Genomic DNA, 10,927 nt, shown 5'->3' with positions numbered 1-10,927 from the left:
CTCAGATTTAAGCCCCCTGATAAATGTAGGCGAGAGAACAAAGAAGAAAAGAAGAGGGAAGAACTTGGAAAGGGCAGCCAGAGAAATGGCAACAGGGAGACTTCTGACGGGAATCGCTAGTGGGGGGCTTATCTGCATTGCAGCAGAAACAGCGTTGGAAAAAAAAAATCAAATCAACAGCCATATATATTTTCAAAAACAGGATACACCTTTAATACACGTAAAACAATGAAAATACAGCGGTGTTTCAATTTGTGCAAATCAGTAAGGCTCCTGGACAGATGTACTTTGCGCTGTTCTCCTCCCCTCTCAAGCCCCACCCTATACAATCCTAATGAAGCTATTACAGCACAGACATACTGCCACTGACCTTGCGATCATAATCCTGGGGTATATGGTCCATTAACAAAAGGGAAATCATCATAATAGTGAAGGGAAAATGCACTCAATTAACATAATTACTTCATTGTTCTCTAAATTTTACCCCACTGATTAACTTCCCCTAAAAAAAACCTTTGCATCAGCCATTCACAAAAGAATCTGACACATGGGAGGAGACAGTCAGCATATAGGAGGAGTCCATCCAGATGTGTGTACTGCAAGGTGTGGCTGCTGCCATATAAGGCTGTGAGAACTAGGTACTTTCTGCACTTGACAAGAGATCTAAGATCATCTTGCCCATCCCCAATCCCAATCCCGACCATTTAGTGTAAAAATTTGATCCTGTACCAGGATCACTTGCTAAGGGCACAAAGTACCGATACCACACAGAGTCCAGGGTTTCAAAAGGCACCTATGTGGCTCCACCCCCTCCCTCTTGAGAGGCATACCTGAGATTGCATGGTGGGAGGAGTTAGCACCAGGTATACAGGAGGGAGGTTAGGGAGGTTGGTAAGGACAGGGAAAGGCCAGGTGAGGTTTTTCCAGCATCATTCCTAAAGGTGTGTCCATTCTGAACTCCAAGTGAACATACTTTATCTCATTGATAATGTAGTGTTTAACATAAATGGTACAGTTCTGGCTTCTTTATGAAATTATTCATACATATCTCTTCTGTCATACTATTTTCTGAGCAGAAGTACCTTAAGCCTCTGACTCACTGTGAGAGAATCTCCAGCAGCTGGTTCTGAACCTGGTCTAGGCAGTTGACAGGACTATGTGTTGGAGCATAGTCAGTTGTGCTAATGGTATCAAGTCAGAGCAGACAACAAATAACCTAATCTAGTTAGGTTACCCAATAACATTAGCTAGGCGTGGACTGTTCCAGAGTCACATACACATAACACATATGCCCAGACCCACATATAGCTCTTGTTCAAGGTTTAGGTCTGGGCATTCTTCTGACTGACACAAACACACACGCACATACAGTCAGACAGAGACAGACAGACGGTGCTAGAGCAGCTTCAAAAGTTAGCTTACAAAAGTCAGACGTGAAAGAACAACACATTAAATAAAACTTCTGCCTGTGTGTGACTGTACTTGCATGTCTGTGTGTACTTCTGTGCCTGTGTGAGTGCTTGTTGTGGTCCTCTCGCTCTCTCTCTCTCCTGGCCTCCTTCAGACCTGACAGACACTGCAGCTATGTCCAGTCCAGTTCTTCTGCTACTCCAGGTCCAGTCCATCTCACTGGCAATCTCCTGCATTGTATCCACTTGTCCATCTGTCCATCCGTCGATCTGGGTGTTTCAGGCAGACACATTGACATCTCGTAGGGCAATGGTTCCAGGTGTGGGGGGGTCAGTGGGGGCAGGTGCTGTGGCAGGTGGGGGCAACAGGGGGGAGGCAGTCCCTGTGGGGACAGCGCTAGTCTGGTATAGGATCTGCTGGAGGGTTCGACGGAGGTTGGGATGTAAACGGCTCTGGGTCTGATAGAACACCTCCACTGCAAAATACTTCAGCACCCCTGAACACAGATCCTCATAGAGTGGAACTGTGTACATACGAGATGTCTGGAGAGGGGCAGAGAAGGCAGGAGGGGGTAGGAAAAGGGTAAGAGACAGAGAGAAACAGAAAGTCAGTTAGAAAATCTTAATTGTAACAACCTGTTGTCACATTACTGTGCAGTATGTTGTATGTTTATTAACAAATTTACAAACCAGTGTTTCATTGAACACGTATCTCTGGTACTGCCTTGAATGCAGAAGGGTGCTTAAACCCAAGTGGGAAAGCTGTTGAGTTTCAGTACAGTGCAAATTTTCCACAGTTTTCAAACACTTGAAATCAAGATTTTATTCTTCTCCACTGTATTTCTACCTTTACAAATTACTCTATCCCTTGGTACAGATCCCCCTAACTCCCAACTCCCATTTTACATTCCACTTTCTTTCCTATGTTCTGCCCACTGTCCTAAGCTCAACCCCTGGCCCCGTCTTATCCCTCACTTACATGTTTGTGCAGGAAGTTGCGAACGCGGGGCAGGTCAGGATAGAAGCTGTTCCGCACCACAATTTGCAGCCAACGGATTTGCACCTCCGCATTCATGCCGTCCAAGAGTGCAGAGTAGCAGCACGACAGGCGGGTCATCACCTCTGTGTGACACACAGGAGAGCCAATCACTGACCAGATTTAAAGCATACAACAACAAATCACAGCTCAGTTTGTTGTCTTGGCAGGGCACATCAGGAAAGGGGCAGAGTGAGAGGGGTGTGGTTGGGGGCTGAGTAGTGCATACCATGGGGCAGAGGAGATCGGTCCAGCAATCGATCCAGAAACAGCACAGTCTGGAAGGTGCTCCAGGAGGTGAGGTCGAAGGTCGCGATGGCCTGGGAATCGGGGGTATCGCATCCCCACAGCTCACACAGTCGTTGGACCGGGCCTGTCAGAGCTCCCCCAGCAGAGAGGTCCGGCTCACACAGAGGGGGGCCACACCCGTTCAGCCAGCGCTCAAATTCAAGTCCTGTTTGGGTGGGAAGGGGGAGGAATTTCCCATCTCCATTCATCTGCCTGTTTATTTATCTGCTGCTGCCCTGTTTCTATCCACCTCTTTATGGTCACAGGCTGTCAGGTGCCTTTTAGTTCTGCCTCCCATCCTTCACCCTTTGCTCCACTTTTTTACATTCCTCTTTCAGCTGACTCTCAAAAAAGTCAGATGCTCAGTGTCTCTATTGTGATCAACCGTAAGAGCAGAAGTCACAATTTACAAAAGGGAGACAAAATCCTTGAAAACGTCCTGTTGAATGATAAATCTTTTTTTTTGTGTGACCGTAATAAAAGTATTTGAGTGGTGTCATTCAGCTTACGGTTTTTGTTACATGGCTTCATGCTCACACTCTAATTCTTTCTCCCTCTCTCTCTAACAAATACACTCCACTCCTCTCTATAACTCTCTCTCTGACATGCACACACAAACTCTCTTCTCCTTCTCTCTCATTCTCAACCTTCTCACCTTCTGGTATACTCTCATCTCTCACTCTCCCTCCATCTATCACTCTCTCACACACTCACCCTCTTTTTGGGACACACAGCTCTCTTTCAACTCAGGGAAGAAGCCAAGGAAAAACTCCAGCAGGTCCTGAGCCACAACACTGCTGAACTTAAACTGCTCGATGTATGCCTAAGGAAGAGGAGGAGATGTACCATGAAAAAAAGAAATTCACTTAATTTTTTCCTCTCAGATATTCCAGGAGAAATATTTATGTGCAAGAGGCTGAGCATGTTTGTGTGAGGGTGTGTGAGATAGAGACAGGTTAAAATAAACAAAATAAAACAGAGCTAAAGTAAAACTTGTATTCTGAGCCAATCTGCTGACCAAAATATGGTTCTCAATGTCAGGCAGAGCAAATGGTTATTATATTAACATAATGTTATTATTAATAATTATGGTAGGTCCAACTTAGCTATCATACAAAAACTGGTGCTAACAGCACTTGGGTCTAGCTTGTCACTTTCCCTTTTGTTGAAACTGTCTTCCTGACCAACATACATGTTCCCTTTAACTATCTACAGTAATACATTTTTCAGGCTAGCTAGAATTACAATGAAGAACTTGTTCCATTTTGGCTATCTTGTTTAAAAGCCAACCAAAGGCTATATGTTTTGCTGTTGTATTACTCACATGGGTGCCAGATGAGTTTAAAACACCAAAAACTGAGTATCTCTGGAGAACGTCAGTGCATCTCTCACCCTGAGGAAGCTGTCAAAACGTTTTATGTCTCCACACAGCTGGGACAGGTAGGACACAAAGCAGAAGCCCTTCTCATAGGTGAAGAGGTTCATCAGGCTGCTGGGGTTCACACCTTAGGAGAGACACACATAGAGACAAACATTTCTGCCAGGGCGAAGTTCTGACTGTGTTGCACCATCTCAGCCGGGTTCAGCTGCCCTGCTTGTTTTGTGAGTAACAGAAAGACATTCAACAGGAGTGTACGAGATATATTTTGAGGGCCTGATGTTACATTTTAGACATGTCTCACGTTCTCGTTTTTTGCCTACAGGTGCCCGTGTCAGGTGTGTATCTCTCTCGGCGGTGTGTCAGATCTACCTGGCTCGAACTTGACCTGCAACTTGCTGACGGGATTGTTGTCTCCCAGTAGCCGCATCTGTCTGTGCAGAGCATCCAGGCGAAACACCGTCTCCAGGCAGGTGAAGGCCTCTCCTGTGGTGGAGGAGAGAGAGCGAGGAAAACAGGTGAAAGGCTGTTTCAGTGTGTACACTCTATGCTCAAGTGTGTGCTGTTTTCTGACTGACACAGCACATGAGTGTGTGTGCCATATTTGTAATGTGTACATGAACCTTTGTGCACAGTAGTCTGTGTGTGTCTGTATCACAGGCCTCTACAGACATGCATCTCTACATCAGTGTATGGGTGCCTGATTGTGTGTATGTAGGTTCTGTAGAGATGGATCTCTGTGCATAGGTGTGTGTGGGTTTGTGTTTTGGTGACCTGTAAACGGATACATCTCTATGTGTTTGCGTGTGTGAACATGCGTGTGTACCGTAGGCCTCTGTGGTGATTCGCCTCTGTGCGTAGGTGGCCAGTCCTTCACTCAGCCACATCTCCTCCCAGGTGGCATTGGTGACAGCGTTCCCAAACCAGCCGTGGGCGATCTCGTGGATGACATCGATCAGCAGAAACTCACGGCTCTCCAGGATGGATGAGATGATGAAAGTCAAGCAAGGGTTCTCCATGGCAACAATGGGGAAGGAGGGTGGCAAGAAAACAATATCATACCTGGCAAGATACAAAGACAGGGAGGGGAAAGGGACAAAAAATAACATAGTTCAGTGGTTTATCTCTCTGAGAAACAGGATAGGAAATAGTGCTGTTTACAACAAAGAAAGTGATGGTGTGCAAGGACTGACCTGCCCCACACATAGGGTCCAAACAGCCCCTCTGCTACGCCCAGCCAGCGCTCCACACTGCCACCTAGCTTGCTGACAGCACAGGTGAGCACACAGGGCTCCGCCCACACCCGACTCCTGACAGGTACCAGAAAAAAAGCAAGAGAAGATATATATTCAGCCTTTCCTGTGTTAAGTGAACAATGCATCTTGCCTTTTGCTCACTGTAGTCTGTAGATGGTAAATAATTACTTTATCTGCTCATTCCATGACCCACTTGGCTAACTTCCTTACCATATACCACTTTCCCAATGTAGAGCTGGAAGCAGGCTGTCTTATTTAAGGGTCTGGGTGGTTTAGTGGTTAGCATTATTTTCGCTCTGACCCATGTCAATTTAGCCAACGAGCACTACAGTTACTGGCCCATTTACAAGTGAGTTAAAGGCAGAGTAGGTGGGCTATGTAAGCACTGGAGCATAAAAAAAACCGATGAGATTAACATGGAGGAGGGGGAGAAGCACACTGCCACCAGCACGCACAGCTATTAACCACAGACAGGAGCAAATGAATTGTAGGGCTTTTTTTTGGGGGGGGGGGGGGGGGGGGGGGATTTCAGCCTTGCACAGCCCATTAAGTCTAGGCAGTCATCTCAAAGTGGGCAAGGGCCAGAATTCATTGCAATGTCATGTGCTACAGCTGTGGTTGTGGGTAATGCAATGGAGAAACAATCATGCTGAGCCAAGTTAGCCAGCTTTGGCTCCAGCTTGTGTTGGCCAGGTTCCAGCTTTGCAATAGAAAATAGGTACAGTTACCCCATTTGCCCTGCAAGAGCTCTCCTTGATAGCATTCCAGCAGCGTTGTATTTTTCAGCCAATTCAGTCTTTCTTCTGAGGACCTCTTTTCCAGGCTGTGGTCACCCACTTTCCTACCTCTCTCCACCATTTTCCTTACATCCCTTCATGTCTTACACCTAATCTCCATCACTGCCACTCTTCATATTACAGCCATGCTGCACAGAACTATCAGTTTCTCTTCCTTTCTCCTCTGCTCTCCCACAACCCCATCTCACCCACCCAGGGCTCACCTGGGGCCAATATCTGCGGGCTGCAGGTCTCCTGCCACCAGCGCCACCAGGTAGGCTGGGACGGGGAACTCCATGGAGAACTGGAAGACCCTGTCCCGTTTCGAGTACGCACTGCGTGAGGCGCTCATTAACACTGTTACCCCCTCTGGAACCTGCAAGGGGAATCAGAGGTTAGGCACACACATGCAGACACTGAATCACATGCCAAAAGACACCAAAAACAAATACACGATCACCACACACATAAACAAACACAATACGCAAACACACACATACCACAAGCGCACACACACATTACGTACATACACAGATACAAAAAGCTACAGTCAGGAACATGCAGAACTGTTCCTTTTGGTTTTGGAGTAGCACCACATAGTCACATTTGCAAAGCTCCACCACTGTTGAGAGTGAACTACATCCTCCAACAAGAAAGGAAAAGCCTCGCTACCAAGTGGATCAGACAGCAAAGGCTCCTGTCCTAAGCACAGACAAAGCCCGGGTTCAAAACCAGCAATGGAACAAATCGACTTGGTTCTGCCAGGTGTAGGTAGGTGTAAGTCAGCCAGGGTTGCCTTATCACACCACTCTCAGCACACTGCAACTCCTCAGGCAATGGAGTAGTGCCTACCTTCCAATTAGCACTCACATCAATGTAGTGCATTGTGGAACATGCAGTGCGAAAAGTAGTTGTGTTGGTGAATGTGTACCGAAGGATTGCATGTGCTGTACCCTGCGTTCCTGCACACGTGAAGGGGTTACCATGGTGAGACTCTAATATGTACAACTGGCAATCACAAGGGGAGGGAGGAAGATTGTAAATTGTTGCTGGGATGCACCAGAGGGGGGACAGCTTTGAAAAAGTTGTTTAAACGTGAAAGGAAAAACCCAATATTCCTATTGGAAAACAATGAGCCCAGTCCCATTCTCAAGCAAATTTGCTTTTGTAGTTGAACACAAAATACTGAGAAACACAACAAATTAAAGAGAAATCTTTCTGGTACATGAACACAAGGGGACATGAAGGAATAAGACAAGGGCACTGAATGCAGTGGGCGTATTAATTTCAAAGATAAAGCCTTTTGGGGACTGAAAAGCCGATTTATCCATTTAACATAATTTAAGGACATAAGCTCGACAGAGAGACATGGAGGTAGAGCAACATCCAGGAAATTAGTTCTTCAGTGCAACACTGCATTTATTCCCCAGTACAACAACATTTCCTGCTGAGGTTCCCACTGGAAGGTTGGATAAAATCTTCTACCCTACTGGGGTTGGAAACCCTCCATTCCCATGGGTTAACCCATGGCAACATGGTATACACACACAATGACAAGAATCTCACCTTATCTAACTTTGGATGGGAGATGTTAAAAGCTTAAAGTATAAAAAAATGTGTCATGTGTGAGATGATGGGAATTTGATTAAAGCCGAGATTAAAACAGTGGATTCCATATTAATGCTCAAGGCATCAGACTAAGACACAGGATGTCTGATTAAGACAGGAAACGTTATGTTAAAATAGAGAAAGATGAAAATGGTGATCATAGGATTAAGTGGGAGACTAAAGTGGATATTGTAAAATTAAGACACAAATTGAGATTAAGGCTAGAACAGGCAATTTGAAATTTGAGTGCATGAGATTAAAATGGAGAGAGAAGACTGGAGTATTGACTAATTGCTCAAGGGGTACAGTATAAGACAGCGTAGTAAAACAGAACATGAGATCAAGATGAAGAATGGAACACCGACAGAGAGTGGGTTGTGGGGGCAGACGTGGCCAACTCACACGGACAGTGGCGGAATAGGTGCTCTTGACGGCCGGCGTGTCGAAGCAGGGGAAGAAGGAGCGGTTGCACACAGAGTGTCCCTGAGTGAAGACCAGCGGCCTCGTCTGTCCACACGTCAGCTCCGCATCCAGCCACCATATCTGTGGGGGGGGGCAGGGAGGACAGGAAGAAAAACGAATATATGGAAATTAAGCACAGCGACTAAGTGAAGGGTGTGTTCGCTCGCTGCAGACAGGAAGGGTCCGTTCATGCACATGATTGCTGAATTATACACAGATGATGCATTGCTGAAGAGGGCACACTAATCAATAATATTAATAGGCTACATAAGTAAGACAGAAACAATGTCTAAAATAATGTAATGAATAAATGTCTCTTGAGTAAGCAGGCAGACATAGAAGACACAGAGCTCAGTCGAACCCCTGGTTTTAATTATCCAAGGCAGGCATTGTCATCTTGGTTCCTATTATAGTATGCTGTATACGGGGTAAAGCAACTGAAAGACAATACTTTTGCCTCCCCAACTCCCGGTGGGCCTGCTGTCTCTGCATAGTAACCGGTTGGGAGGATTTATGTTGTGATCGATAACAGCAATGTTGTGGACTTATTTTAAGACACCGGTTTGATAGGCTAACTGTATAGAAACCAGAGAGGCACGATAATGCCGGCGCTCACTATTAACAGCGACATATCTTAACAGTTATTATTAGCCGGTATTATTGTCATTCTGTCAGCTACTGCAGCTGTCACCGATGTGACCTTACCGCAGGGCCGTCTGTTGTTGTGTAGCGGATGGTGATCTGGAAAGCCCGGTGCGGTCGGATCACGGCGGCCGGGAGGCTGATGTTAAGCGAGGAGCCGTAATCGGTGAAAGGGTCCACCCGGTAGGTGAGCGAAAGAGAAGTGTCCGCGGCGCCGGCAGTTCCGGGCACCTTGCAGTCTATGGAATGGATTAGCAGGGACGGGTGCGTGTCCAGAACCAGAGTCTGCACCCCTGGCTGGACCGGCACCAGTTCTAGAACCTGCCAACCCGTCATTTCCTTTAGAGCGAAATTGAGGCGGAGGTCGAGGTGGAAATGACGGAGCTTAAAGCTGTGGAAGTTGGACGCTGAGGCTATGTCGACCCGGTGACAGTGTCCCATTCCCCGGCCGCCCTCGCACGACTTGCTGGGCACCGTCAGCACCTTCCGGCAGCAGCACAGCGTCGGACGCTGGAAGTCAGCCATTACAACTTTCAGAAAGAAATAAATTAAAAAAGTGAAAAGTAACACCGGTAATGAAACGTATTTACAAACTGAAAAACTGTGCAAACTGAGAGTCGGCAAAGGAGAGGTAGCTTCCTAGCTCGCTGTAGTTTTGTACTATGTTGCTGTGGGGGATCGAATGTGGACAATTAGCCAAGCAGAGAGTAGAGGAAAATATAGATCTTACTACTTGTCACAAAGAATGTGAAGAATATTTTAAAAACAAAACAAAATAGTATCTACGTAAAATCCATCTGGGCCGAAGTTAAAACTGAGTCCAACATTTTCTTCAATCCGCAAAAAAAATCGAGAGAAGAGACGGAGAGACTGCGCTCGAGCAACTTGATGGGAAAAAAAGAAGCGAAAGCAGATGAGGATTAATAAAAAAAGAAAAAGCAGAGAACGGCGAAGAGGAGCAAAAGTTGAAATGAAAGGAGCTGAGCTAAGTGACTCCCGTTGAAAACAGGAAGTAAAAACAGGGGAGGAAATCACTTCGAGAGAGGAAAGTTTTCGGGCTGTAGGGGGGCGCTACAGAGGCGACCCAGGGGAGGCTGGTCTCTGTCCGGCAGCCACTGAATTTATTGTACATCAACGATTTAAATTCAGCGATTGACCTGTTGCAAAAAAACCTCAAACTAAGATCTGTAAGTAAAAAGCTCCATTAATCTGCATGAAACCCATCCCCTGGGTAAATAACGTTACACTAAGCAGCGTTACGTTTCAAATTTGTTGCACCGAGAAGTTTGACACTACGAATGGAGGAAGGGGGAAAGTATCCCAACGTGTAAATGTGATACTTTATATCCTGACCAGTATCCCTTTGCGTGCCCGGTAAGCGCCGTCCTCGGAGAGTGTGTTATACAATATGTGACCTTTATTCGCAGTTGTTTCCTCGTCGCCCAGGAGATACTGGTGTCCTTGGCTGGCAGAGTGTGCGGGGCGTTTGCGTAGGGGGAGGAGTGTACTCCGTGCCGGGGAGCTGTGGGTACGATGCTGAGCTGCAGCTGTGTCTAGTTGGCTGTCACAAGTGCAGTGATTCTTCCAGCCACTAGATGTCTCCGTTTATCCATTCCCGTGCTGCATGCGCATTTTGAACCGCAATTCTCCGATTCCCACTTCTTCGTTTTTAGGTCAGTGATTGACAGCAAAGTGGCTATCACAAGACAGCCGGCCAGTGCACGGGATGTGGTGCTGTGTGATCACGAGTCCGCAAGTCACCGTGCACGGGAATTTTTGTTTTAAATTCAAAGTTAAATGCGTTCCTGTGGCTGGCTCACACATGTCACATGCAAGATCTATACTAATAAGAGTTCAGTGCACCAGGTGTTTGTTGAACTAAAAATAAAAAGGAAAGGCCTTCACTCCAGTGCTTTGAGTAACCATTGTGCTGTGCTGAAAAGCTATAAAATGGAGTAGAGTTCTGTGTGTGACATCGGTGGATCACTTGAAGAAGATGGAGGACTGTGTGTTATTCTTTCATACTTTCTCACCTGTACCATCTCTCCCAACTGCCAAATCTGAATCACAAA

At 46.3% G+C, this 10,927-nt stretch overlaps 1 protein-coding gene across 1 annotated transcript; it reads right to left on the bottom strand.

Annotated features, from left to right (window-relative positions):
• Positions 1-245: 245 nt before the first annotated feature.
• rnpepl1 (arginyl aminopeptidase like 1) lies at positions 246-10,121 on the bottom strand. The gene is made up of 11 exons (XM_036536578.1): positions 8,919-10,121; positions 8,154-8,294; positions 6,368-6,519; positions 5,305-5,421; positions 4,938-5,173; positions 4,484-4,597; positions 4,126-4,238; positions 3,448-3,556; positions 2,675-2,899; positions 2,389-2,531; positions 246-1,952 (listed from the first exon to the last, which is right to left on the bottom strand). Exons 1-11 carry the CDS (start codon positions 9,378-9,380, stop codon positions 1,689-1,691), a joined length of 2,076 nt encoding a protein of 691 aa, XP_036392471.1. The 5' UTR covers positions 9,381-10,121; the 3' UTR covers positions 246-1,688.
• Positions 10,122-10,927: the final 806 nt, after the last annotated feature.

Source organism: Megalops cyprinoides, chromosome 9, assembly GCF_013368585.1.
Source record: "Megalops cyprinoides isolate fMegCyp1 chromosome 9, fMegCyp1.pri, whole genome shotgun sequence".
Lineage (NCBI taxonomy): Eukaryota > Metazoa > Chordata > Actinopteri > Elopiformes > Megalopidae > Megalops > Megalops cyprinoides.
The sequence above is the reverse complement of the archived record's forward strand: the minus strand, read 5'-3'. Positions and strand labels throughout refer to the sequence as shown.

Coding starts and splice junctions, on each gene's coding strand:
- rnpepl1 (XM_036536578.1), bottom strand. CDS start 9,380: ATGGCTGACTTCCAGCGTCCGACGCTGTGCTGCTGCCGGAAGGTGCTG. Junction 4,239..4,483: donor GCAGGTCAAGTTCGAGCCAG/GTAGATCTGACA, acceptor GTCTCTCCTAAG/GTGTGAACCCCAGCAGCCTG. Junction 1,953..2,388: donor GCAACTTCCTGCACAAACAT/GTAAGTGAGGGA, acceptor GCCCCTCTCCAG/ACATCTCGTATGTACACAGT.